Genomic DNA, 25496 nt, shown 5'->3' with positions numbered 1-25496 from the left:
TTTTGCTTATTTCCCTCCATTTAATCTGTGTTACGGATAGTTCCACATCAGGGCATAGAGTCGCCTTATTATTTTTAACGGCTGAACATCATTTCACTACAAGGATATTGTTGTTGTTAGTTGCCACTGAGACAGTTCTGACTCACAGCAACCCCATGTGTGCGGAGTAGAGCTGCTCCATAAGGTTTTCAAGGCTGTGACCTTTCAGAAGCAGATCGCCAGGCTTATCTCCCGAGGCCTCTGGGTGGATTCGAACCAGCAACTTTTCGGTTAGTAGCCGAGTGCTTAACCATTTGTGCCACCCAGGGATTCCGTATAAGGATGTAGCATAACAATAATAATATATTATTTAATAATATAATTATTTATCAGCCCCCCATTGATGGATTTTTGTTTGTAAGCTTCTGCTATCACAAATAATGCTATAATGAATATCCTTGTATATAAACCATTTATAAACTTGTGAAGATATCTGTAGAATAAATACTTCAAAGTGGAATTGCTGGGTCAAAGAGTACATGCATTTTTAATTCTGAATAAATATTGCCAAACAGCCCTAGCCAGAGGTGTTGTGTCTTTTACACTCTCAGCACTGTGAGAGAATGTCCCTTTCCCTACTCCTTCATGTCCTCACACCTTTCCCAGCTCATTTATGTCCTTCCCACTTGGCATCTTACTAGCACGTGGTACTCACTCGATAAAACACATTGTTTGCATGGTCTCGTATATTAATTCCAGAATCCTTTCAAAATCGAGGCCTCCCATTATCTCCTAACTATAAATTGAGGCTGAACAAGAGAATAAATGTCACATCCAGAAGTGTCAGTTGTTCAGCAACCAGCATTTCTTTAACCACCAGCCTATGCCCAGCCTTGTTCCAGCCAAGCTAACCTTGGTTTGGGCCTTCAGGTCTAACATGAGGAGCTGGCAGCATGTTTGCAGGGGCAAAAAATGTAGAGGCCCCGGTGAACACAGTTAAGACAGAGTTCAGGCAAAGCTGCAATAGGGAAACAAAGCACAACAGGCAAAATCAGCAACCTCAGCATTTCTAATACACAATGAAACCTTTTTAAAGAGAAAATAAGTCCAACCAGGTCGACCCTAATGCCTCCCCTTGCCTCCCATCCCCAAATCTTCAAAAAATAAATAAAATACTGGGTTGCTCCAAGGGTGTTCGATGAAGTTATTGATGTCTTTTAAATCGGTTTTGCTACACTTAAAAGAAAACAATACCAGAAAACAGGCCTGCATTTCACCAGACACCTCAACTAAGTAATGAACACATGAAATCAAGTTCTCAGTGTTTTCCTCAAAGGACAAACACTGTAGGAATGGTTTAAAACCGCTGGTTTTGAGAAAATGACTTCTTAAAATATGGAAGCCAGATGTATGAAGTTTTCTAAAATAAATGCTCACACAGAGTGTGAGTTGTTTTTACCTCATTACTCTTACCCATGAAAGTATCATTACACTGCCTAACAAAAATCCATGTCCAACCCTACCCGATCACACGGCCCACTGACTGGAAGGCACAGCACAAACTCTTTTTCCTTACCATCTGAGATTCCTTCTTTTCAAAGGCATTGTCTTCAGTCCGGATCTGATGGAAGTTTAATCCCTTTTCATCCCTGTCGTCCACTACATTCCCAGCGCTCCACCCAAACCCCAAAACCACACCCGCCGCCGGTGGGCCGACTCCAACTCATGGCGACCCTCTAAGTGGCAGACTATAAAGAACACTAAGATTAGGTGACATCATTTTACAGTAACTTCTGCCTTGGTTTCTTTACCTGCAAAAGGTCGGGGTTCGGTTAGGTGACCCTGAAAGTCCCTGCCTGATTCTATGAAGTCCAAAATATAAGTCTGAAAAGTAACTTTTTTGGGAATTTATTTTTTATTGTACTTCAGATGAAGGTTTATACAACTAGCTTCTTATTAAACAGTTAGTACACATATTGTTTTATGACATTGGTTAACACCACGATATGTCAAAAACTCTCCCTTCTCAATCTTGGGTTCCCTATTGCCAGCTTTCCTGTCCTCTTCTGCCTTCTAGTCCTTGCCCCTGGGCTGGTGTGCCACTTTAGTCTCATTTTGTTTTATGGGCCTGTCTAATCTTCGGATGAAGGATGAGCCTCAGGAATGTCTTCATTACTCAGCTAAAAGGGTTTCTGGGGGCCACACTCTTGGGGTTTTTCCAGCTTCTGCCAGGCCACTAAGTCTCATCATTTTTTGGGAGTTAGGATTTTGTTCTACATTCTTCTCTAGTTCTATCCAGGACCCTCTACTGTGACCCTTGACAGAGCAGTCAATGGCGGTAGCCGGGCACCATATAGTTGTACTGGACTCAGTCTGGTGAAGGCCATGGTAGTTGTGGTCCATTAGTCTTTTGAAGTAATCTTTCCCTTGTGTCTTTTGTTTTCTTCATTCTCCCTTGCCCCTGAAGGGGTGAGACCAGTGGAGTATCTTAGATGGCTGCTCACAGGATTTTAAGACCCCAAATGCTACTCACCGAAGTAGAATGTAGAACATTTTCTTTATAAACTATGTTATGCCAATTGAGCTAGATGTTCCCTGAGACCATGGTCCCCACAGTCCTCAGCCCAGCAATTCGGTCCCTCAGGGAGTCTGGATGTATCTATAGAGCTTCACGACCTTTCCTTGTACAAGTTGTGCTGGCTTCCCAAGTACTGTGTACTGGCTTTCCCAGTATTGTGTACTGTCTTACCCTTCACCAAAGTTACCACTTATCTATTGTCTATTTAGTGTTTTTCCATCCCACCCCTCCCCTCCCTTGTAACCATCAAAGATTGTTTCTTTTTATATGTAAACCTTGAAAACTAATTTTGAATTTTAAAAATATTGGCTAATTTCAGCTAACTGAACAGATACATGCGCTAAAGCAGCACTCTCCAATAGAAATACAACGTAAGCCACATACGTTATTTTAAATAGTTTAGCAGTCTTATTAAAAAAACAGATGAAATTAACTTTAATAATATATTTAAGCCAATATATCCAAAAGATTATTTTAACATGTAACCAATATAAAAATTATTAATGAGGTATTAGAAATGACATACACACCCAACATACACTACAATAGTATATGATTTGATAACATGAAATGTAGTCCTATCAAAACAAAGTCGTACATAACAGAAAAATATTTTACACTGCTTCCGTCTTTAAATTTAAGTCAGAACTCTTTAAAATTAAAAATTCAGTTTCTCAGTTACACTAGCCATATTTCAAGTACTCAAGAGCCACAAGTGGCCTAGTAGCTACAGTACTGGGAGTGCAGCTGTGTGTGAGCCTACGGAAAATGAGCCTTCCACACCCCTTACAGGTGAATTCTATTGAACCAACTTCTTCCATTTTGGAAATAACTCCTTAAGCATACACTGAATATACTGAGAATATTAATGCTGTCGCGCTACACCAGGTAGTACTTATAGTGTTACCAATTATTTGTAAAATGCTACCTCAATGACCTGAGAGAACTTGTGTGAGTCTGAATTACTAAGAGGGCTCCTACGGACTAATTGGATCATCCTGTGTTAATCAACAATGTTACTGTCTAGACCCCATACAATTTCTGTGATTGTTGCAAAGGTCATCTGAAGAATGGGTAGAAATAAGAGCACTTAGATGATGAGACAGGAAAAATATTATCTGGTCCAACTAAGAACATGATTTTCTCCTGAGATTTGGAAGAAGTCTTCTAAAACAAGAGTCTGCTTCTGTAAAGATTACAGCCTTGGAAACCCTACAGGGCAGGTCTACTCTGTCCTATAGGGTCATTATGAGTCAGAATCGACTCGATGTTGTGCACAACTGTGCGCACGCACACACACACATACACACACAAATACATATATCTATTTCATTCTCTTAAAATCAGTATGAAAAATGAATCTATTTGTCCTTAATATGAATCTTTTCAATTAAGCAACTAAAGAAATATTCAAGGACAGTGGCTACCTGCTGAGCCTTCACATCAAGATTTAAGAGTGAAAGATCAGTGTCAAGTTTCTAAGTCGAGATAAAGGAAAGCACGATGCATTCTAAGTAATAGACACCATATATCGCACGTCTATGTACTCAGCACTATTCCAAGCACTTGCATCCATTATCTTGTAAGGTGGGTTATATCATTATCCCCATGCTGGAGTAAGGAAAGTGAACCATGGAGAGGTTAAGTATTTTTGCCTGAAGACCTCCATCGAACAAATGGTGACAGCTAGATCCAACCCAGGTTCATTTTCGAGAACCAGAGTTCTTATCCACTCAAATAACACAAGCTCTTACTTCAGAATAACCTAGGCTTCTTTCAGGAGATTGCATGGTGTGGTAGAAAGAAAACATGTGGGTGCCAGCTGGGGCTCTCTCACTAACTAGTCCGTAAGGGGTAGCTTTGGCCTAGCCAGCTAACCTCACTGTGTTGTTCCTGTAATAGAAAACTTAGACTAAAGCACCTTTCCTCACAGAACTGTTTTTCATTTGAAAAAAATGTACGTGAATAGTCCTTAAAAATAGAAATGATGTTGTTGTTACGTGCAGTCGAGTTGATTCCGACTCGTAACGACCCTATCCATGTACAACAAAACAAAACACTGCCAGGTCCTGTGCCATCCTCTCAATCATTGTTATGGTTGAGCCCATTGTTGCAGCTACTGTGTCAACCAATCTTGTTGAGGATCTTCCGTTCTTTTGCTGACACTCTACCAAGCATAGCATTCTTCTCCAGGGACTGGTCCCTCTTATTAGGAGTCTCACCTTCCTCGCTTCTAAGTACAGCATTCTGGCTGCACTTCTTCCAAGACAGACTTGTTCTTCTGGCAGTCCATGGTATATTCAATATTCTATGCCAACACCATAACTTGAAGGAATCAATTCTTCTTCCATCTTCCTTATTCATTGATCAGCTTTTGTATGCATGTGAGGCGACTGAAAATACCATGGTTTGGGTCAGGCACACCTTAGTCCTCAAAGTGACATCTTTGCTTTTTAACCCTTTAAACAGGTCTTTCACAGGAGATTTGCCCAATGCAAAACGTTGTTTTCTTGACTGCTGCTTCCATGGGCATTGATTGTGAATCCAGTAAAATGAAATGCTTGACAACTTCAATCTCTTCTCCATTTATCATGATGTTGCTTACTGGTCCAATCGTGAGGATTTTTGTTTTCTTTATATTGAGCTGTAATCCATGCTGAAGGCTGTAGTCTTTGATCTTCATCAGTAAGTGCTTCAAGTCCTCTTCGCTTTCTGCTAGCAAGGTTGTTAGCTGCATACTGCAGGTTGTTCATGAGTCTTCCTCCAATCTTAATGCCCCATTCTTCTTCATATAGTCCAGCTTCTTGCATTATATGCTCAGCATACAGACTGAATAAGTATGGTGAAAAGATACAACCCTGATGCACACCTTTCCTGATTTTAAACCATGCAGTATCCCCTTGTTCTGTTCAAATATCTGCCTCTTGGTCTATGTACAGGTTCCACATGAACACAATTTAAGAGTTCTGGAATTCCCATTCTTCGCAATGTTATCCATAATTTGTTATGATTCACACAGGTGAATGCCTTTGCATAGTCAGTAAAACACAAGTAAACATCTTTCTGGTATTCTCTGCTTTCAACCAAGATCCATCTGACATCAGCAATGATATCCCTCATTCCATGTCCTCTTCTGAATCTGACTTAAATTCCTGGCAGTTCCCTGTCGATGTACTGCTGCAACCATTTTTGAATGATCTTCAGCAAAATTTTACTTGTATGTGGTATTAATGAAATTGCTCAATAACTTCTGCATTCTGTTGGATCATCTTTCTTTGGAATGGGCACAAATATGGATCTCTTCCAGTCAGTTGGCCAGGTAGCTGTCTTCCAAATTTCTTGGCATAGATGAGTGAGCACGTCCAGCGTTGCATCCGTTTGTTGAAACATCTCAACTGGTATTCTGTCAATTCCTGGAGCCTTTTTTTTTTTACCAATGCCTTCAGTGCAGCTTGGACTTCTTTCAATTCCACAGGTTCTTGATCAAATGCTAGCTCTTGAAATGGTGAAACATCGACCAATTCTTTTTGGTACAGTGACTCTGTGTATTTCTTCCATCTGCTTTTGATGCTTCCTGTGCCGTTCAACATTTTGCCCATAGAATCCATCCCTATTGCAACTTGAGGCCTGAATTTTTTCTTCAGTTCTTTCGGCTTCGGAAATGTACAGCATGTTCTTCCCTCTTGGTTTTCTAACTCCAGTTCTTTGCACATTTTATTCTAATACTGTCTTCTCAAGCCGTCCTTTGAAATCTTCTCTTCGGCTCTTTTACTTCATCGTTTCTTCCATTCACTTTACTACTCTACATTCCAAAGCCTGTTTCAGAGTCCCTTCCAACATCCGTTTTGCTCTTTTCTTTCTTTCCTGTCTTTTTAATGACCTATTGCTTTCTTCATGCATAATATTCTTAGTATCATTCCACAACGCATCTGGTCTTTGGTCATTAGTGCTCAGTGTGTCAAATCTATTCTTGAGATGGTCTCTAAATTCAGGTGGGATATACTCAAGGTCATACTTTAGCTCTCGTGGACTTGTTTTAATTTTCTTCGGCTTCAATTTGAACTGATAGATGAGCAACTGATGGTCCGTTTTGCAATCAGCTCCTGACCTTGCTCTGATAATAGTAAGCTTCTCCATTTCCTCTTTCCACAGATACAGTCAATTTGATTCCTGTGTATTCCAGCTGGTGAGGTACATGTTTATAGTCACCGTTTATGTTGTTGAAAAAGGTATTAGCAAGAAATAAGTCACTGGTCTTGTAAAATTCTATCACGTAATCTCTGGTGTCATTTCTGTCACTGAGGCCATATTTTCCAACTACCGATCCTTCTTGTTTCCAACATTCACATTCCAATCACCAGTAATTATCAATGCATCTTGATTGCATGTTTAATCAATTTCAGATTTCAGAAAAAAAAGAAGTTGGTAAAAAAATCTTCAATTTCTTTATCTTTGGCCTCAACGGTTGGTGCATAAATTTGAGTAACAGTTGTATTAACTGGTCTTCCTTTTAGGCATATGGATATTATCCTTCCAAAGCAACACACAAGCCACCACAGTAAGACAAACTGACAGGCGAGTGGAAAATATGAAGGATATAATCCACATAAAGAATGTAATACATATAAAAGGATAGAAAGGATATATATCCATATAAAGGATAAAGGATAAAGTATTATATTAATACAATTAATAGGTATTAATATAATTAATAAATTCAATTCCTATTGAAGACATCAAATGAACATGACAAGCATTTAAATTTTAACCTTCTGGGTCTAACCACTACATAAAAAATAAACTATGAGGTCACAACTTGTTTATGTTTCAATCATTTGCATGGCAATAACAAAGAATAATAAACATAAAAATTTTGAACCATGTCATCTCCCTGAAGGGTCTCAGAAGGCTTTCCTTTCCTTTACACTCTGCTTTTTATTTTAAGGCCAAAGTTTCTTAGGGGTAGTTATCACAAAGAAATCTTTGGTGTTGGTGAAGAATATTGAATATACCACGGACTGCCAGAAGAAAACAAGCCTGTGTTGGAAAAAGTACAGCCAGAGTACTCCTTGGAAGTGAGGATGGCGAGACTTCCTCTCATGTACTTTGAACATGCTCTCAGGAGGGATCAGTCCCTGGAGAAGAACACCACGCTTGGTAAAGTAGAGGGTCAGCAAAATAGAGGAGGATGCCCAATGAGATGGACTGACACAGTGGCTGCAACAATGGGCTCAAACATAACAACGATTATGAGCACAGCGCAGGAGCAGGCAGTGTTCTGTTCTGTTGTACATAAGTTTGCTATGAGTCAAAACCCACTCAACAGTACCCAATAACAACAATAACTAAAAGATGGGGAGAGGGGTGGGAAGAGGACAAGGCCATGTCCCATCAACTCAGATCATGCTTGGAGTTTGCCCTCCACAAAGGCACTTCTACTCCCCGAGTTCCCTCTGTCCTAATAACTTGCCTGTGGATGCTCTTCCACTTCCAGGCCCACAACCCCAGACTAAGACATTCCACCACAGGTGAAGGACCAGGTCTGGGAAAGAGCTCTATGAGATGGTTTAATAATAGCCATAGTTATAAGAAATCCAGTGGGCAGGCTCGAGGTCCCACAAGCAAGACAGGTGCAGCATGTGGGTGCTCTCTGTTCTAGGGCACTTCTAAGGCCCTACCATGGGTCAGCTTTCTCTCTTATGTGGCTTCAGTCTCCGTGATCATTAGGTCCTCACATAAGGCCAGGGACATGCATAGGGAAGACCACAAGAGAATGAGAAATTTACAGCAAAGAGCAAAAATGGCATGAATGTTTAGCTAGAATTCAAGGAGGGATTTTTTCAAGTGAGACATGGAAATCCTAGCTCCCTACATATTCAACATCCCTGAAGAAGAAGAGATAGAATTATGATAACAATTAGTTATCTAGTGCTGCTATAACAGAAGTATCACAAATAGGTGGCTTTAACAAACAGATACTTAATTTCTCACAGCTTAAGAGGCTAGAAGTCTGAATTCCGAGTGCAGGCTTTAGGGGAAGGCTTTCTGTCTTTGTTGGCTCTGGAGGCAGGTCCTTGTCTCTTCCGAGCTTCTGCTGGTGGGCACTCTTCATTTTGGTTGGTATCTCTCTTCCCCCACCTCTGCTTCTAGCTTGTTTGTTTCATCTTTTTTATATCTTAAAAGAGACTGACTTAAGACACACCCTATACTAATCCTGTCTCACTAACATAACAAAGACAACCCATTCCCAAATGGGATTATAACCACATGCATAGGGGTTAGGATTTACGACACATATTTTTGGGGGCAAGATTCAAACCATAAAAGCCCACATTTGTTGAATGTGTATTGCATGCTAGAGCCTGTGCCCAGGTCTTTATCTTATTTAATTCCAACAACCCTGTGACACAGATTTTACCCACATTCCAAAGACGATGAAACAGAGGTACATCTCACTGTAAAATCTATCAGCTTAATTTCTCTGGGTTGCAGTTCTTCATCTATACAACAGGGATAATGCTCCTTACTTTGCGGGACATAGTAAGGCTTGCATGTGGCAAAAGTAGTTTGTTAAAGCACTCAGGGTCATGCCAGGAATTGGGAAGACCCCAAGAGATGGCAGCTGCCACTGTCAACATTGTTAGATACCCCATCAGATTAGCTTGGGGCTCACTAGCAAAGTTCACAGTAGAGAAAAGATACGGTCCTAGTTTTTTTCTTTTCTCAGTTGAATGCTGCTAATCATTCTGACTGGACGCCAAGGTCAGACTGTCACAACTGAAGACTGAAGACAGTAAATCTATCTTAGAGAAGGGCAACAAGAAAGAACGCCCTCTGTGCCACCTTGGGGAAGTAAAGAATTTACCCGTAAAGCAAAACAGCAACTTTTCGCTGGCTTTTTTTCTCTGCTCTCATCAGTGTAATGAAAACACTGGTAGATGAGTTTTGTTAAAACATACAAATGTATTAGCTTGAGCACAAATGTTTTCATGGTGGGGCCAACAGAGGCAGGAAATCCACTTTTTAAAATTTCTTTCTAAATGGCCGACAGAGGTATAACTTAGGGTTATAATTACAGATCCTTAATACGTGTGCTGATGCCACACCTACGAAGCCATCACACCACCACTCACCCCCACACTACAGCAGGAGCCCCCTCACTTTCTCCCTGCTTCTAACTTGTCCTTCTTCCCATTCGCCCTCTACAACAACTTCCTACAGCTCCTGGGCTTTCCCTTTCCAAAACCTTCTGTGGTTTCCAGATGTCTTGCATAAAACTGAAACACTTCCAACAGGCACTAAAGGCCCTCTATGTCCAGCCCCAAGTTAACCTTTTCAGCCCTATCGACTCAGCACTCTGCAACAGTCCAGCTCATGCCTGCACCATTTCTTGGGCTTCCAACTGAAGCCAAGGCCAATCCAAATCCTACCAGTTAAAATGCCACCTCCTCCAGGATGCCTTCTCCGAACACCCCAGTTGGAAATGACATTTTCTCCTGGGTACTGTCACATATCACACAGTATTGTTAGTTGTTGTTAAGTCGATTCCAACTCATGGTTACCCCACGTGTACAGAGCAGGACTGCTCCACGGGGTTTTCAGAAGCAGATCGCCAGGCCAGTCTTCTGAGGTGCTTCTTCTATTAAATACTGATCTCCTTGAGCACCATTACTGACTCACTCTCACATTTACTGAGCTCCTACAAAGTAAGCACCAACCAAGCATAGGGCTAGATAATAGTCTTACAAAAAAGAACAAATTACAGTGCCCACCCTAAAGGAGAAGGGGCTCTGGTAGCGCAATGGTTAAGCATTTGGCTGCTAACCAAAAGGTTGGCAGTTCGAACCCATCACCGGCTCTATAGGAGAAAAGACCTGGCAATCTGCTCCTGTAAAGATTACAGCCTAGGGAACACTATGGGGCAGTTCTACTGTCATATAGTGTCGCTATGTGTCAGAATTGACTCAGTGGCACACAGCAACAACAACCCTAGAACTCATATCTGAAGCCAAGGAGACAAAGGTGTAAACTAATTTCTATTAATTTTGATATAATGGAACATACCTTATAAAGAGCAAAGGGATTGGTTAATTAGGAGACAAATCTGAAAAACAAATGTCCTTCAAGGAGAACAGCACCTGTGCTGCCATCTTAGAAGATTAAAACAACTTCATGTCTTGAAAGCTCCCGAGCTTATATAGACACCTAATAAATATCTGTTGAATGGATAAGTGTACAGTATTCAGGTTCAGAATTCAGTATTTTCATCGTATTATCTAAGGTGACTGGGGTTAAAGAGTTCTAATTACTTAGATAACAAAAAGTATCATGTTTTTATCACTTAAGATCCAACTACTCATCATAGGAAAATTATTTAACCTAACTCACACTAACAATACTTCAAAATTAATCACTGGGCACTGTATAAAAAATATTTTATCTTAAGAACTATGAGCACATACCCACCTTCCAGTTAACAATAAAACTGATTTTTAGGAAGAGGAATGTGATAGTATCCTTAAATATCCATTAAAGAATTTTGCCATCTGGATAATATAACAATTAATATAAATGTTGATTAAGTTGATTTTCTTAGAGAGTAGTAGTTATTTCCCCCAGGCTAACTGTCAAAAAAAGGACAAGGAAGTGGGCAGCCTCACTTTCCCTCCATTTTCTAGACTTTTTTCTAAAGCATCAAGCTATTACTATCATATGTCAACCTCTTCAGCTATTCTCCAGTTGCCCTTACTCTCTTACTTCAGCCTTCAGACTTCATCAATAAATACCCAGAAGAAAAGGCAGTGAAGACCCAGAGAGGTATGGCAAATAACTTTTAACTTCATCTCCTTGAAATTTTTAAAAAACTAGTAATAATGTTTATCTTTTTGGGACCAATTTCCTTGCAGCTGGAGGCCTGAGAAATGGCAAATATTAGCAGCAACAATGAATGCATCAAATAATGTTGCTCTCTGTTAAGGGAACTGGCCTAGACCACCTGAGTAAATGAAATGTACCTGGTCCCTCTGGTTTCTAGAGCTTTCATCACTTTCCATGATCTCTCTTCCATTAACCTCTTTCAGTTTAGAATGAAAGATGTAAACAGGCTGCCATCTGGGGACATTGTGGGCCTCCCTGCAAAGAACAAGGTCAACAGTAATACCCTGGCTTCAAATTATCTCTAGAAGTCTGTGTATCACAGTAGTCCACTGGGGATGGCACCACCACCCAGGAGCATTTGGAATTATATTTGGGGTGGGCAGCATTCTGGCTGTCACCAAGACATGGGGCATTAATGACTGTCCTCCGCACCAGAGAAGCCCAGCCAATGTACCCTCTTTGATAAACAAGGGGAGCTTCTTGAGGTAAGGATCCTGACTTATTAATCTTTGTAAAGGTGTCTGCCTTTAACATCTAGCAAAATGACCACAGTCATTAGGGAAGAAGGGAAGGGGGAAAAGGGCGAGAGGGAAAAGAAGGAGGAGGGAGGAAAGAGAAACATAAAAAATGACAGGAAGGAAGGAGGGAGGGAGAGATGGGAGAGAATAGGGGTTACAGACATTCAAAATTTATCTCTGTTCTACACTTGCAGGTAGTATGGCCCTGGACAAGTTATTTAACCTCCATGAATGAGTTTTTTTCATTTGTAAAATGGAGATCATAGCCCTAGATTGTCAAATTAAGTAAGGGAACATGCCAAGGGTCTACCACAGTAGAGCAGGTTTTCAGTAAATCTTAAGTTTCTTTACCCTTTTCTTCCATGAAATTAACAGTTCTGTTTGTATTTGGGGCCCTGGCTGCACAATGGTTAAGAGCTTGGCTGTTAACCCAAAGGCCAGCAGTTTGAATCCACCAGCTGCTCCTTGGAAACTCTACGGGGCAGTGCTACTCTGTCCTATAGGGTCTCTGTAAGTCAGAATCGGCTTGATGACAATGGGTTTTGTTTTTTCGGTTTGTATTTAGATGTCTTGTGACACCAAAAGGCTAGTTCAGTTCTCTTCAAAACTTAAGAAGTGAGTCGGTAACACGAGCTGAAATGAAAGACTAATTGTTTCCTCTTTCTCCGTTTTTATTTTCTCCAGCGCACACACAATCATCATTGAAGCTTTATAGCACAATTGTACTGTTATCAAGTGAACTTTGGAAATGTGGGGCACAGGGCAAGAGCTGTATACTTCCTGAGCCCCAGACTTCCAAGAGTCTGGCAGGTGCAAAAGGAAGTGAGATGAATGAGTTTCTATCTCTGGGAGTCACTGCTACCCACATTTCTCTGGGGAGATAAGGCTTTATTTATCAGGATCAGTGAGAGCTGAGGTTTCCCCAGCTCTGTCTAAAATGCCTCTCTCCTCCTTTCTGAACCCTAAATTCAAAATCCCGAGACCCTAGTCTTTCATTAACACCACATGTATCCATATAAAACCGATCCTACCCTGGCATCCAAACGGGCAGCTCTAGGGAGTACACAGAACCTACCAACGACAGGAATACTCACCTAAATCAGGAACTCCCCTGATGGAGCCATTTACACCCCACTCTTTGGAGGAATTCCTAGGATTACATTATTAAATTAGCCTATCATTATATATGTGAGCTCCATTAACTAAAAGGAATATGTAACTATCAAATGTTCTGTGAAAATCAGAATAAAGTCATCGTTGTGGTCTCATTCCTTCTGCAAATGGGGCAACATGTGAATCCCATGCTGCTACACAACACATTCACTCTCAAAAGCAGGAGTGATATGTGTCCCTAAGACAAATCACCAGGCCTGAGATTTCTAAAAAGGAGATAGTGGTTTACAGAAAGGTGGAAGGACTTTGATAGCAAAAGAGGCTCCAATTCTGGCTCCAGTGCTCACCAGCTTGCCAGCTCTGTGACCATGGTGGTCATTTGCCTGTGGCTTCTATATCCATCCCCCATCCTGCCCCTTTGTTTCTAGGCTCCACGCCCAACTGGCTTCTGGCGGCTTTTCCCAGCTAGCACAAAGTACACCAGCCCTATTGCAGTCCTTTGGGGTTGGTTTTTCAATTATTCGTCATTGAAAATCACCAAGAATAAAACAACTTCTTAAAGAAACTGACAATTTTTCCTATGGCAAGTAAAAAATGATAGTTTTTTTAAAACTTTTTTAGTGCTTTTTACACCAGTATCTTAATGGTTTAAAAAGTTTTTGTTTGTTTTAGATGAAAAATTCTTAGTTCTTCAACACACTAAACACAGCAGCAAGGCTCCCTGGTTCCAGTACCGCAAAACAAAGAAAACACACAGGCTCTTAGTTGACCCTCAGCCTCCTGAAGAAGTAGCACCATGCTAGCACCATGTATCATATCTGTGTCTCTTCTGTTCCCAGAAGGCAACATGTCACTGTGTTTAGTTTTCCCTCTATTGTAATCCCTTAGGCTGGGACTAGGTTGGGTTTCTGTATTCACGTGAAATATTATAATTTTGTACTGAGCCTGAGCAGACAAAAGACCATCAGGTCTGAAATAAAGCAAAATTCTATACCCTTTATAAGCAGGTCACCTAGGTACACAGTCAATACTGTCCCAATGGTCAGTTCCGTTCTCTCCCACAGACAAAAGGGGGTGAGAGATGGGTACAACCCACTCTGAATGCTGGCTACATTCTTATAAAGAAGGGAAAGGCCGTCTAATGGATGAAATGATTCAGTAAAATACCAACAAGTATGCACTGCATGTAGCCTAAATGTTAACACTGAAACTCTTCTGTTTTGAGGTAAATAAACTCATATTATGTATATCATTCAGAACAAGTAAATGAATAAGACATTGTTTTTAAATCTTAATACAACAGAATTCCAAACTACTCAAGACTTGAGTTAGAAAAGCATGCAGTTTCCAAAGGAGTGAGGGTAGGGGCAGGTCTGAGTGGGGCCACATATGCTTTACCTGACAACACTGGGTGGGCAGACCGGGGTGGGGAAGGAGGTGCCCACTCCCTCCTGAACCTGTTCCCACCTTGTTTGCCAGGCAGGTCTATAGGACAGGAGCTAAGCCAGCTTCAGAGGGGCCCCCCACCACACCCTCAAGTCTCTTAAGCGAGACTACTGTTTTTTATGAGACAGACAGACACACATATATCCTGCAAAAGTCTGGAAGCTAGCCCCGTATTCAAATTTGTAAACCAGAAAACCCTACAGTTAAGTACAAATAGTAACCACTGTGGTCGGGATATGGTGTCCCTGGGTGGCATAAGCAGTTAAGTACTCATCTGCTAGCCAAAAGGTTGGAGGCTTGAATCTACCCAGAGGCACCCTGGAAGAAAAGGCCTGGTGATCTACTTCCGCAAGATCACAGCCATTAAAACCATATGGAGCACAGCTCTCTTCAGAAACACATGGGATCACCATGAGTCAGAATCAACTCCATGGCAACTGGTTTGGTTTTTGATTTGGTGGTCAGGATATAAAGTTGGACTTTATCAGGCAGGTGTAGAGAACCAAAAAATTAAGTCACTAAAAGACCCCTTCAAGATTTGAATGCTTTGTTTTTAGGGCTGGTGACACAATGGTTACAGAGCCCTGGTGGCACAGTGGTTAAGCACTTGGCTGCTAACCACAGGTCGGCAGTTCGAACCCACCAGCCACTCCGCAGAACAAAGATGTGGCATTTTGCTTCCCTAAAAGTTACAGCCTTGGAAACCCAATGGGTCAGTTCTGTTCTGTCCTATAAGGTCACTATAAGTTGGGATCAACTCAATGGCAACTGGTTTGGTTTGGGCTGGTGCAGTGGTTAGGCACTCAGCTAACTGAAAGGTTGGTGGTTTGAACCCATCAGCCATTCCACGGGAGAAAAATGTGGCCGTCTGCTTCCATAAAAATTCCAAACCAAACCAAACCTACTTCCATCAAGACAATTCTGACTCACAGCAACCCTGCAGGACAGAGTAGATCAGCCGCATGAGGTTTCCGAGGTTGTCAATCTTTACGGATGCAGACTGCCACATCTTTCTCCTGCTTGGCATTTCTCAAGCTGAAAGAACGGAAGAAAAAATTCAAACCTCGAGTTGCAATACTGAACAATTCTATTGGCAAAATACTGAACAACACAGAAAGTTTCAAAAGCAGATAGAAGGAATGCACAGAATCACTATACCAAACAGAATTCAACCATTTCAGAAGGCAGCATATGACTGAGATTCAATGGTACTGAAGGAAGAAAAGTCCAAGCCGCACTGAAGGCAGTGGGCAAAATGCAAGGCTCCAAGAATTGACAGAATATCAACTGAGATGTTTTGACAAAGGGATGCAGTGCTGGAAGCGCTCACTCGTCTATGCCAAGAAATTTGGAAGACAGCTACCTGGCCAACCAACTGGAAGACATCCATATTTGTAAGAAAGGTGATCCAACAGAATTGAACAATATCATTAATATCACATGCAAGTAAAATTTTGCTGAAGGTCATTCAAAAGTGGTTGCACAGTACATGGACAGGGAACTGCCAGAAATTCAAGCTGGATTCAGAAGAGGACATGAACCACAGATATCACTGCTGATGTCGGATGGATTTTGGATGAAAGCAGACAATACCAGAAAGATGTTACCTGTGTTTTATTAACTATGCAAAGGCATTCAACTGTGTAGATCATAACAAATTATGGATAACATTGCAAAGAATGGCAATTCCAGAACACTTAATTGGGCACATGAGGAACCTATACATAGCCCAAGAGGCAGTCATTCAAACAGCACAAGGGGATACTGAGAGGTTTAAAATAAGGAAAGGTGTGTGTCAGGGTTGTAACCTTTCACCATACTTATTCAATCTGTATGCTCAGCAAATCATCCCAGAAGCTGGTTTAGTTTGTTCTACTCTTCACCATATCCTCACTACCAAACTTATCTTAGATTACTACTTCAAAATGAAAAGAGCCAATGGAATAGGAGAACGTACCAACTAACAAGGCAAACAAAGATAAACAAAAACGCCAGTAACTAGGACATTTAATTAAGAAAAATGGCCCCTGGAAAATGTGAAGCAATATCGGACAGTGCTGAATTCCAGACATTTAAAAAACTATTATTATATTAAGAAATGGTCCTGCCTCCCTAAATTAAATCCAGTTAGGCCTCTATATCTTCCTTAGAAGGACTACGTGTGGTAATTCCACTGACAAGCCCAGAAGGTGGGCTGTATGAAGAATGCAGCATCAGTATTAGCAGACTCAATAGTAACCGGCATTATCCAGATGACACAATCTTGCTTGCTGAAAGTTAAGAGGACTTTGAAGCACTTACTGATGAAGATCAAAGACTACAGCCTTCAGTATAGATTACACCTCACATAAAAAAAATAAAGATCCCTACAACTGGACCAATAAGCAACATCATGATAAATGAAAAAAAGTCTGATGTTGTTAAGGATTTTACTTGGATCCATGATCAACACCCATGGAAGCAGCAGTCAAGATATCAAATTACATAACACATTGGGCAATCCCGCTGCAAAAGACCTCTTTAAAGTGTTAAAAAGCAAAGATGTCACTTTGAGGATTAAGATGCACCTGACCCAAGCCATGGTATTTTCAATCGCCTCACGTGCATACGAATGCTGGACAATGAATAAGGAAGACCGAAGAATTGATGCCTTTGAATTATGGTGTTGGCAAAGAATACTAAATATACCATGGACTGCCAGAAGAATGAATAAATCTGTCTTGCAAGAAGTACAGCCAGAATGCTCTTTAGAAGTGAGGATGGCAAGACTTCTTCTCACATACTTGGGACATGTTATCAGGAGGTTCGGTCCCTGGACAAGGACATCGTGCTTGGTAAAGTAGAAGGTCAACGAAAAGCAGGAAGACCCTTGATGAGATGGACTGACACGGTATCTGCAATAATGGGCTCAAACATAGAATGACTGTGAGGATGGCGCAGGCCCGGGCAGTGTTTCGTTCTGTTCTACACAGGGTTGCTATCAGGTGGAACTGACTCGATGGCACCTAGCAACTCCAACAAAATCTTTACAGAAGCAAACTGCCACATCTTTCTCTCGTGAAGTGGCCAGAGGGTTCGAACTACCAAACTTTTGGTTAGAGGCCAAACACTTTAGCCACTGCGTCACCAGGACTCCCGTACAGATTATAGCCTCGGAAATCTTGTGGAACAGTTCTTTCTGTTGTATAGGGTAGCTATGAAAAAGCTATGAGCCAGAATCAACTCACTACCAACAGGTTTTTTTGGTTTTGGTTTTTAATGGAGAAAGCTAATGAGACCTAGGAATGCAGGGAATTAAGTTACAGGGAAGTTAGTGCAGAGCCCAGAGCTTCCTAGTCAGTCTTCTTTCCTAGCCTCCAGGCTTTGTCTAGCTTGAAAACAAAGTTGGCCTCAGAGGAACAGGGGTCTAGCACACCTATCTAGAACATTCTGTGCATTCTGTCATTGCTGCCTTTTCTATGTTATTCCCAAGTAATCTAGGTTGCAGATTATCAGTCTACATTCCTAACAAGACATGGAAAAAATCTACGACTCACTCGGGGAAACGCCTTTTGAACACAAAGTTATTTCCCAAATCTCCAAAGGAATTAAAGACCTCAAGTTATATTTGCTGAATTTGAGACATGCGCCTGACACCTTGAAACACAGTTCCCAGATGTAGGTGTTACTCTTAAAGTTGTGAAAGTCAGCAGCCAAACATAAAAATACATCCTTACTTTTTGTGTGACAGACTGACTTGATTTGTAAACTTTCACTTAAAGCACAATAAAAATTATTAAAAAAAAAAAAATACATCCTTACATGATTTAGGTAAGACACCCTTACTAGATTTTCTAAATCAATACAGTGAAACCTGTGAGAGCCAGAACTCAAAACTGGACTGCCTTGTTTTCCCCAGGTCTCACAAGTTTTCTGTCTTTGACAGGGTGCCTGCACTCTTACCACTTTTCTACTACCTGTTTTAGTGGAAAGTGTTTGAGTTTCCCTTCTCTGACAGGTTTTTGCCTTACACAGGTTCAGTCTTTCATAGGTTTTAACATAGTAAGTACTGACTTATGCTACTACATGGATGAAACTTGAGAACATTATGCTAAGTGAAAGAAGTCAGTCATAAAAGACAACATATTGTATGATTCCATTTATATGAAACGTCCAGAATAGGCAAATCTAGAGACATAAAGTGGATTAGTGGTTGTCTAGGGCTGAAGGCTGGACGTTAACTGTTAACAGAGTATGGCATTTCTTTTGGGGATGGTGAAAAAATGCTCTAATGCTAAATAGCAATAAAGATTTTAAAAGGCAATTAGAGAGACTGGCCTCAGTAATACAAAATATAAAATTATAGACTCAGAAGGAAGTATCAAAGCTAAAGTGACCCGGTATTTTTCATTTCTTACCCCAATCATTTTTTCTTCTTCAATGTTAAAAAGCAATGGAGAGTTTAGATCTCGTCAGTGTACTGCCAATGCTACTGCCCCCAAGTCTCAATTTCCAAGCTTGTGAAAAAGAAATGACTACTCAGCATTGTCAAGGGAATTTTTTCAATCCTTCAGAATACAGGCTGCTGATGGATTATAAAGACTCTAAAGAGTCAAATATCAACAGGGCCTTTGAAAGATGGACTTGGTGCTCTAAACTCTTCATATGCTCTGGATTGGTCTTTACTAGTACCAGAGTTTGAGCCAAATAAACTCCAAGTGTGCACACATGAACATACACACACGGACTTTCAACTACTAACTTCAAAACACACAGGTATTATAATACACATATCATGAAAACAACTAGTTAAGAGTGCTTTCCACCTTTAGAGTTCCTAATATTCTTAATACTAATAGTTACTGCGACAATGGCTGACACGTAGAAAACTCCTGCTTTAGGTGGCGTAGGATTTTGTTTAGCAGTCTAGTAACAAGTTTTGTTCTTTTGGGGGGTGGGGTGGGGGGAGGGAGGTGAATGTAAGAACACCATCCACATTCTTCCAATACTGAATGGGAGTATAAGTATGATACTCTTGAACATATTTGTGCTTTCATTTCCAGAAAAGAAACTGTTATCAGGTGAGGAAGTCTCAGTATATATCATAAAACCCTTCTAATAAATAGTGAAGGTTTTGTTAAAAGCAGGTGGTAATGCAATTTCAACAACTGCTAGATACCAAACGATCAAAATATAAACTCTATTCCCTATCTTACGGTACACGTCAACATACATCTCTACAGCCACGGATGAAAAGAAGCAGGTTAAATATTCCATTTAGTAAATTTGTTCTACATCCTATTGTGCAACAAATTTCAAAAAACTTTCAGAAGTGGCTCAGCCAGGCATTTATCTAAAAACCCTGGATCAACTCATCCATTGGATCCTAAATGTCCTGTAGCATACTTAACTCAGACAAATAAAACAATAATTCTGAATACAAACTGTTCAATGATAAGGACTAAGAAATAAAGTATTTAATTTTGAAATGTACTATTCTCAAAAACCCAATAAGCTTCAATTTGATAGACTTGAGCCCTTATAACTTGCTTCAACTGAGAAGTGCCAAAACAGGGGATTAGTGTTTAATTTGAGCCAACAGGTTTCTGCTAGCTGTATTCAACTCAAATTCTTCCCATTCCACCCACTTTCCTTCAACCTGGTTTAACCTAGTTTGTGCTTGACTACTAACCCAAAGGTTGGCTGTTCGAACCCACCCAGTGGTGCCAAAAAAGAAAGGCCTGGCCATCTGCTTCCATAAAGATTGTTGATTTTGTTAGTTGCCATCGAGTTGATTTCAGCTCATGGTGACCCCATGGGTGCAGAGTAGAACTGCTTCATAGGCTGTGAGCTTTTGGAAGCAGATGGCCAGGCCCTTCTTCCAAGGTGCCTCTGGGTGGGTTCCAGCCACCAAGCTTTCAGCTAGTAATCGAGCACTTAACCAACCGTATGCATTACCCAGGGATTCCTCCCATAAAGATCACAGCCAAGAAAACCCTATGAAGCAGTTACACTCTGTAACACACAGGGTTGCTTTCAGCTGGAATCAATTCTACCGCAATGGGTTTGGTTTAGTTTGTTCTACTCTTCACCATATCCTCACTACCAAACTTATCTTAGATTACTACTTCAAAATGAAAAGAGCCAATGGAATAGGAGAACGTACCAACTAACAAGGCGAACAAAGATAAACAAAAACGCCAGTAACTAGGACATTTAATTAAGAAAAGAAAAATGGCCCCTGGAAAATGTGAAGCAATATCGGACAGTGCTGAATTCCAGACATTTAAAAAACTATTATTATATTAAGAAATGGTCCTGCCTCCCTAAATTAAATCCAGTTAGGCCTCTATATCTTCCTTAGAAGGACTACGTGTGGTAATTCCACTGACAAGCCGTATTATCTAACAAGGCCTACCTCCTCCATCACATACCCAGTTATCGAATTTCTTCGTAACTGGAAAAAGGTGCAGACATTAATCTTTTTAATTCCTGTATCTCCTCCCCCCAGTTTTTCTCAATTTATCCACTTTTTAAGGCATGGTCAAGGAGTCATGGGGGTGCAGTGGTTGAACACTCAGTTGCTAACTGAAAGGTCGGTGGTTTGAACCCACCAGCAGCTCTGAGGGAGAAAAGACCTGGTGATCTGGTCCTATAAAGATTACAGCCTAGGAAACCCTACGGAGTAGTTCTACCCTGTTCTATAGGGTGGTCACTATGAGTCAGAATCTACTTGATGGCACACAACAAGGCACGGTCCAGTTCTGAAGTGATTAAGAGCCACAGGTGACAGACTGGAAACCCTGATAGTGCAGTGGTTAAGAGCTACAGCTGTTAACCAAAAAGTTCGGCAGTTCAAATCCACCAGGTGCTCCTTGGAAACCTTAAAGAGCAGTTCTACTCTGTCCTATAGGGTTGCTATGAGTTGGAATCAACTCAACGACAATGGGTTTTTGGTTTGGAGACAGACTGCCTACATTTAAATTCTACCTCTGCCACTCAATAAGCTGGGTCACTTTAAGCAGGCCTCTCTCCCTTTCTGTCCCTTTCCTCACCTGGAAATCTGAGATAACTGTATTCCCATGGAGTTACTGTGAACTTATGCATGAGAAGCAATTATCACACTGCCTGGCATCATGGTAATGCCCAATAACTTAACTATTATCATCGTAGTGCCAAATTCTTTCTGCAACCAAGAGTTTACACTGAAACGTTAACCGAGGTTCAAGAAGAAATTAAAGAAGTATTATTTATATTTATGCAATAAAAAAAAATACCTTCTTTAAATATGTTTTTTCAGGACAGAGGAAATTCCTGGGGCGGGGGGCGGAATATGCTTGTAGACCACAGACAGTTCCTTTTCACATACATCTTTGTAAGTATAATTCATCCTGAATAAAAATAAATACTAGGAAAAGTAATGTATTGGACTTTCAACTATTCCTGGTAATCCTAAAGAAAGACGGGTTTTTTGTTTGTTTATTTTTTTCTCCCCTACATTGTTTAGAAGAACTCAAGTTTGCAAGAAAGAGTTTATAATGGCCTAAGTTATTTTTAATGCAGAAAGACTGAGTTATGCATTTATCCTCCTACATGCTGCTTGAACAATCTCAGAGATTTTTCACATATCTAAAAAGTCAAGTCGTTCTTTGCTTAACATTAATTCAGGAGATGAGAGGCCCGTTTTCTTCTTTGTGTTTGACTTTTAAAAATAGCCTTATTGGTCTAGTCCAAGATCAACTCCATCCCTCATCTACAAAAGTACTTCATTTCTCCAAGACACCCTTGAAAAGAGTAATGGATGGATCCTTCCTCTAATAGAGCTATATAATAGAGCTATAAGTCCTGTTAACACCTTCTCTTATACAGAGAGTGAAAGACTGCATCCCCAGTATGACTTCACACCTGGAGTTTCTCTGACAAAAGGTCAGAATCCACTTTTGACTCTGTTTAAATCTTTCTGGACTACAAATTGTAATTTGCATGAATTTACTTCATAGCTATAGACATGAAATCCATTCTAAAATTTAACTCCATTTACTTTTCACAGTCTTCAAATATGCAAACTGATTTATAATTACAAAGATGGAAAAGCAGCAATTTTATCAAACATAACTGAAAAATTCACTTTAAAGGGGAAAGCAGTACATGCGCTTTATGCACTTTCATATACGGAATGTTAAAGTTCACAATAAAGGAAAAAAATTTAAAAATAAGAGAGGACTTTCGACTACAATTCCTGAATTTAGGAAAACTAAAGTCCATTAGCTCATATATCCCTTGGACAAACAAGAGCTCCTACAGACTACTAATGAACAGCATCTAAATAGGAAGGATTTTACTTCTTCCTACTGGTGGGAACCTGGAGGATACAATCCCAATCAGTACTGGGGGAAGCTCAACACAAACAACTTAAAAAAAAAAACAGCACAATGAATCATCGTCAAAAACTTGAAAGCTTACATTAGATCTTCAGGGTCAGCCTAAAATTTCACATTTCCAAGCATAAACACATTTACTATTACTTTTTTATCATGTAACACATTTCCTTAAACCAAATATTTTTCTAAAAACCCAATTACACACACAAAAAATTCTGCAAATATAAATACGTATTCCTTTAAATTTTCCCACAAAGTTTAAAGAGAAACTTGTTTTCACTTTTACGACAATTTACAGAACTTGTGAGCAAAGCATTATGAAACACAAGTGTCCCACCCTCTGCCCTTGCAAAAAAAAAAAAAAAGGCAACATGGTAAGAAACTGAGGCAAATCCTTAAACAAAAAAGGAAAAATATGTAAGCACCCAAGGGAGAATAATAGCTGAAAGCAAATAACTGAATAGCAGCCTAAAAGCAGTAGAAATTCTAATCTACAGTCGAAACTCTTACCCTTGACAGCACAGAACAGAATATCCTGCCTTACACATTTTGGAATTGCAATTCTGAAACGCTAAATCCAAAGACAAAGCCGCTCTGGGGAAAATAACGATTGCGCAACAGATCAACAGCTCCAACTTGTCCCTTGGCCCCGGCGCGGCGAGGTTTGCACGCTATAAGCAGGAAAGGGCCAACCGAGGGCCGCCGTGACAACCAACCGGCCACTGTCACGGAGGCTGAGGCGGCCGAGGCCACGCACGCGGCGTGCAACACCGGGAGGCACCTCGTCCGGAAAGGGAAGCCCCGGGCGCCGCGCACTCCGACTTCAGTGTCCGCTGCCCTCTCTCCCACCTCCCTCGAGGGGCTGCCGGGTCCGGCCCAAGGTCCACGAGCCCCAACCTCTCCCTCGGCCCGGCAGCCGCACGTCGAGGCTCCAAGCACGACGGGCCGTCAGGACTTCCTCCCTCCCCTGGGGGCTGGGCTTTCTAGCTCAAGGCTGACCAAAGAGTGATTTCATGGATTGACAGCTGATTATTTCGTAACCGAGAACCCATAGACGGCCTGGTGGGGTCTGCAAGCCCCGCAAAGGCCCTCGGCGCGGAGGTCGCAGGACCCGGGGAGGGGCAGCGACAGAGGAGGGGCTCTGGAACGCACCCCAGCGAAGACCTCAGCTCCCCCGAGAGCAGCCCCGTGACTAGGCACATTTTTGCCCGCTCCTTTTCCTAGGCGGGGGAACCGCGCAGCAGCGGAAGGGCCGGGTCGGACCGGCTCCGACTGCGGCCGTCCGCCCCCTCCTGCTCTGCCGCCTCAGCGTCCCTCACACCCCGGGAGCCGGCTTGGGCTCCCCGGTGCCAGCTTCGGCGGCCAGGGTGCGGCCGGTGACGTTCTCTGCCCCACCCGCGCGGGGGCAGCTTAGAAACTCTCCCCACAGTGCCCCTCGGGGGCCGCGGGCTCGTAGTCGGTCTGGCCACCCGGCCTCGTCCCCACACCCATCCCGGCCCCTAGGGTCCCCGCTCCTCCTCTCCGCCGGCTCCAGCGCACGCGCAGCGGCTCCAGTCCGCGGCCGCTGCAGTTCCGACTCTGGCCACAGACTGGAGGAGGAGCGGGCCGCGGTCCCCTGACGACCCTGCCCCAGTCCTGGAGCCACCGCGGGTCTCGGAAGATCGGGACGGCACCTGCTGGGACGGTAGTTCCGGCGACGGCAGCTCCAGATCCATCATGTTGAGCTGGGGACTGTGCGCTGGGGCTCCCCGACGGCGGCCCTGTCCCGGCTGCCGAAGTGCGGACAGGGCGGCACTGGCAGCGGCTCCTCCCGGCTCCCCGGCACTCGCTGCTGGGCAACCCGACCGGAGTCGCCGGCGGTGCTCTTGCCCCGCTCCGCCTCCCGCCCTGCGAGGGCGGGGCAAGAGCACGGGCCCTTCCTTCTCCCGCTGGCCGCGCGAGCAGAGCAGCGGAAAATCCCCCACCTCCGCCCCGGCTGACGCAAGAAGCTTGCGGTCCGGGGGCGCGGAGGGCGGCGGACTGGGGGGCCCAGTGGGAGGCCGCAGGCGGGAAGGCGGGATGCAGAGAAGAGGGGTCCTTTAGCTCCGCGGTCCTCGCGCTCAACTGGCCTTCCCTCGCAAATAAAACCAGCGCCCTCCGCCCGACAGATAAAAGAGTTGTTTGCAGAGGGTCTTTCGGGTTCGGGCGCTTTGAGACAGTTTAAACACTTGGAACAAACACGCCCGGAGACTAGGCAAAGGCGCGGATATCGGAGGTGCGCCTCCCGGATCTGAAGTTGCAGAACCTTGTCCGGGCTTATCTCACTCACCGCTCAAGGGTGGCGCCAGCCCGGGGGCGGGAGCAACAGGCTTGGACCCACAGTGTGCACACCACAAACTGCCCTTTCGCCCTCGGTTCTCTTCCGGGCTGGGCCCAGTCGGCCCTTCCCAGGGGACATGGGAACCGCGCCGGGAACTCGTGCTCACAGTCACCCTGAACGCCCTCCATTTACTCCCACGCGCTCGCACTCTCGCTGGGGTCACATCGCCAAGGTCAAATGGAGAGGTCTCATTTGTTCAGAATGGTCAATATTGTCCACCAAAGACTTTCTCTTCCCCAAAAGCTTTTTCTTTTCCCCAAAGCACA

At 42.5% G+C, this 25496-nt stretch overlaps 1 protein-coding gene across 4 annotated transcripts in view; it reads right to left on the bottom strand.

The window, feature by feature from the left end:
• The window catches only part of NFE2L2 (NFE2 like bZIP transcription factor 2), a 44706-nt gene extending 19995 nt beyond the window's left edge, over positions 1-24711 (bottom strand). For 2 of the 4 annotated variants that reach the window (XM_003406202.4, XM_010602802.3), the window contains exon 1: positions 24545-24711. In XM_003406202.4, coding sequence (XP_003406250.2) covers positions 24545-24589 — 45 coding nt within the window. In that variant the 5' untranslated portion in view covers positions 24590-24711. Of the gene's footprint in view, positions 1-23381; positions 24496-24544 lie in introns of those variants that run through there. The other 2 variants (XM_064286964.1, XM_010602801.3) reach the window with 2 other exon arrangements.
• Between the last annotated feature and the right edge of the window lie 785 nt (positions 24712-25496).

The sequence above is a fragment of the Loxodonta africana genome, chromosome 6, assembly GCF_030014295.1.
Source record: "Loxodonta africana isolate mLoxAfr1 chromosome 6, mLoxAfr1.hap2, whole genome shotgun sequence".
Classification (NCBI taxonomy): Eukaryota; Metazoa; Chordata; class Mammalia; order Proboscidea; family Elephantidae; genus Loxodonta; species Loxodonta africana.
The sequence above is the reverse complement of the archived record's forward strand: the minus strand, read 5'-3'. Positions and strand labels throughout refer to the sequence as shown.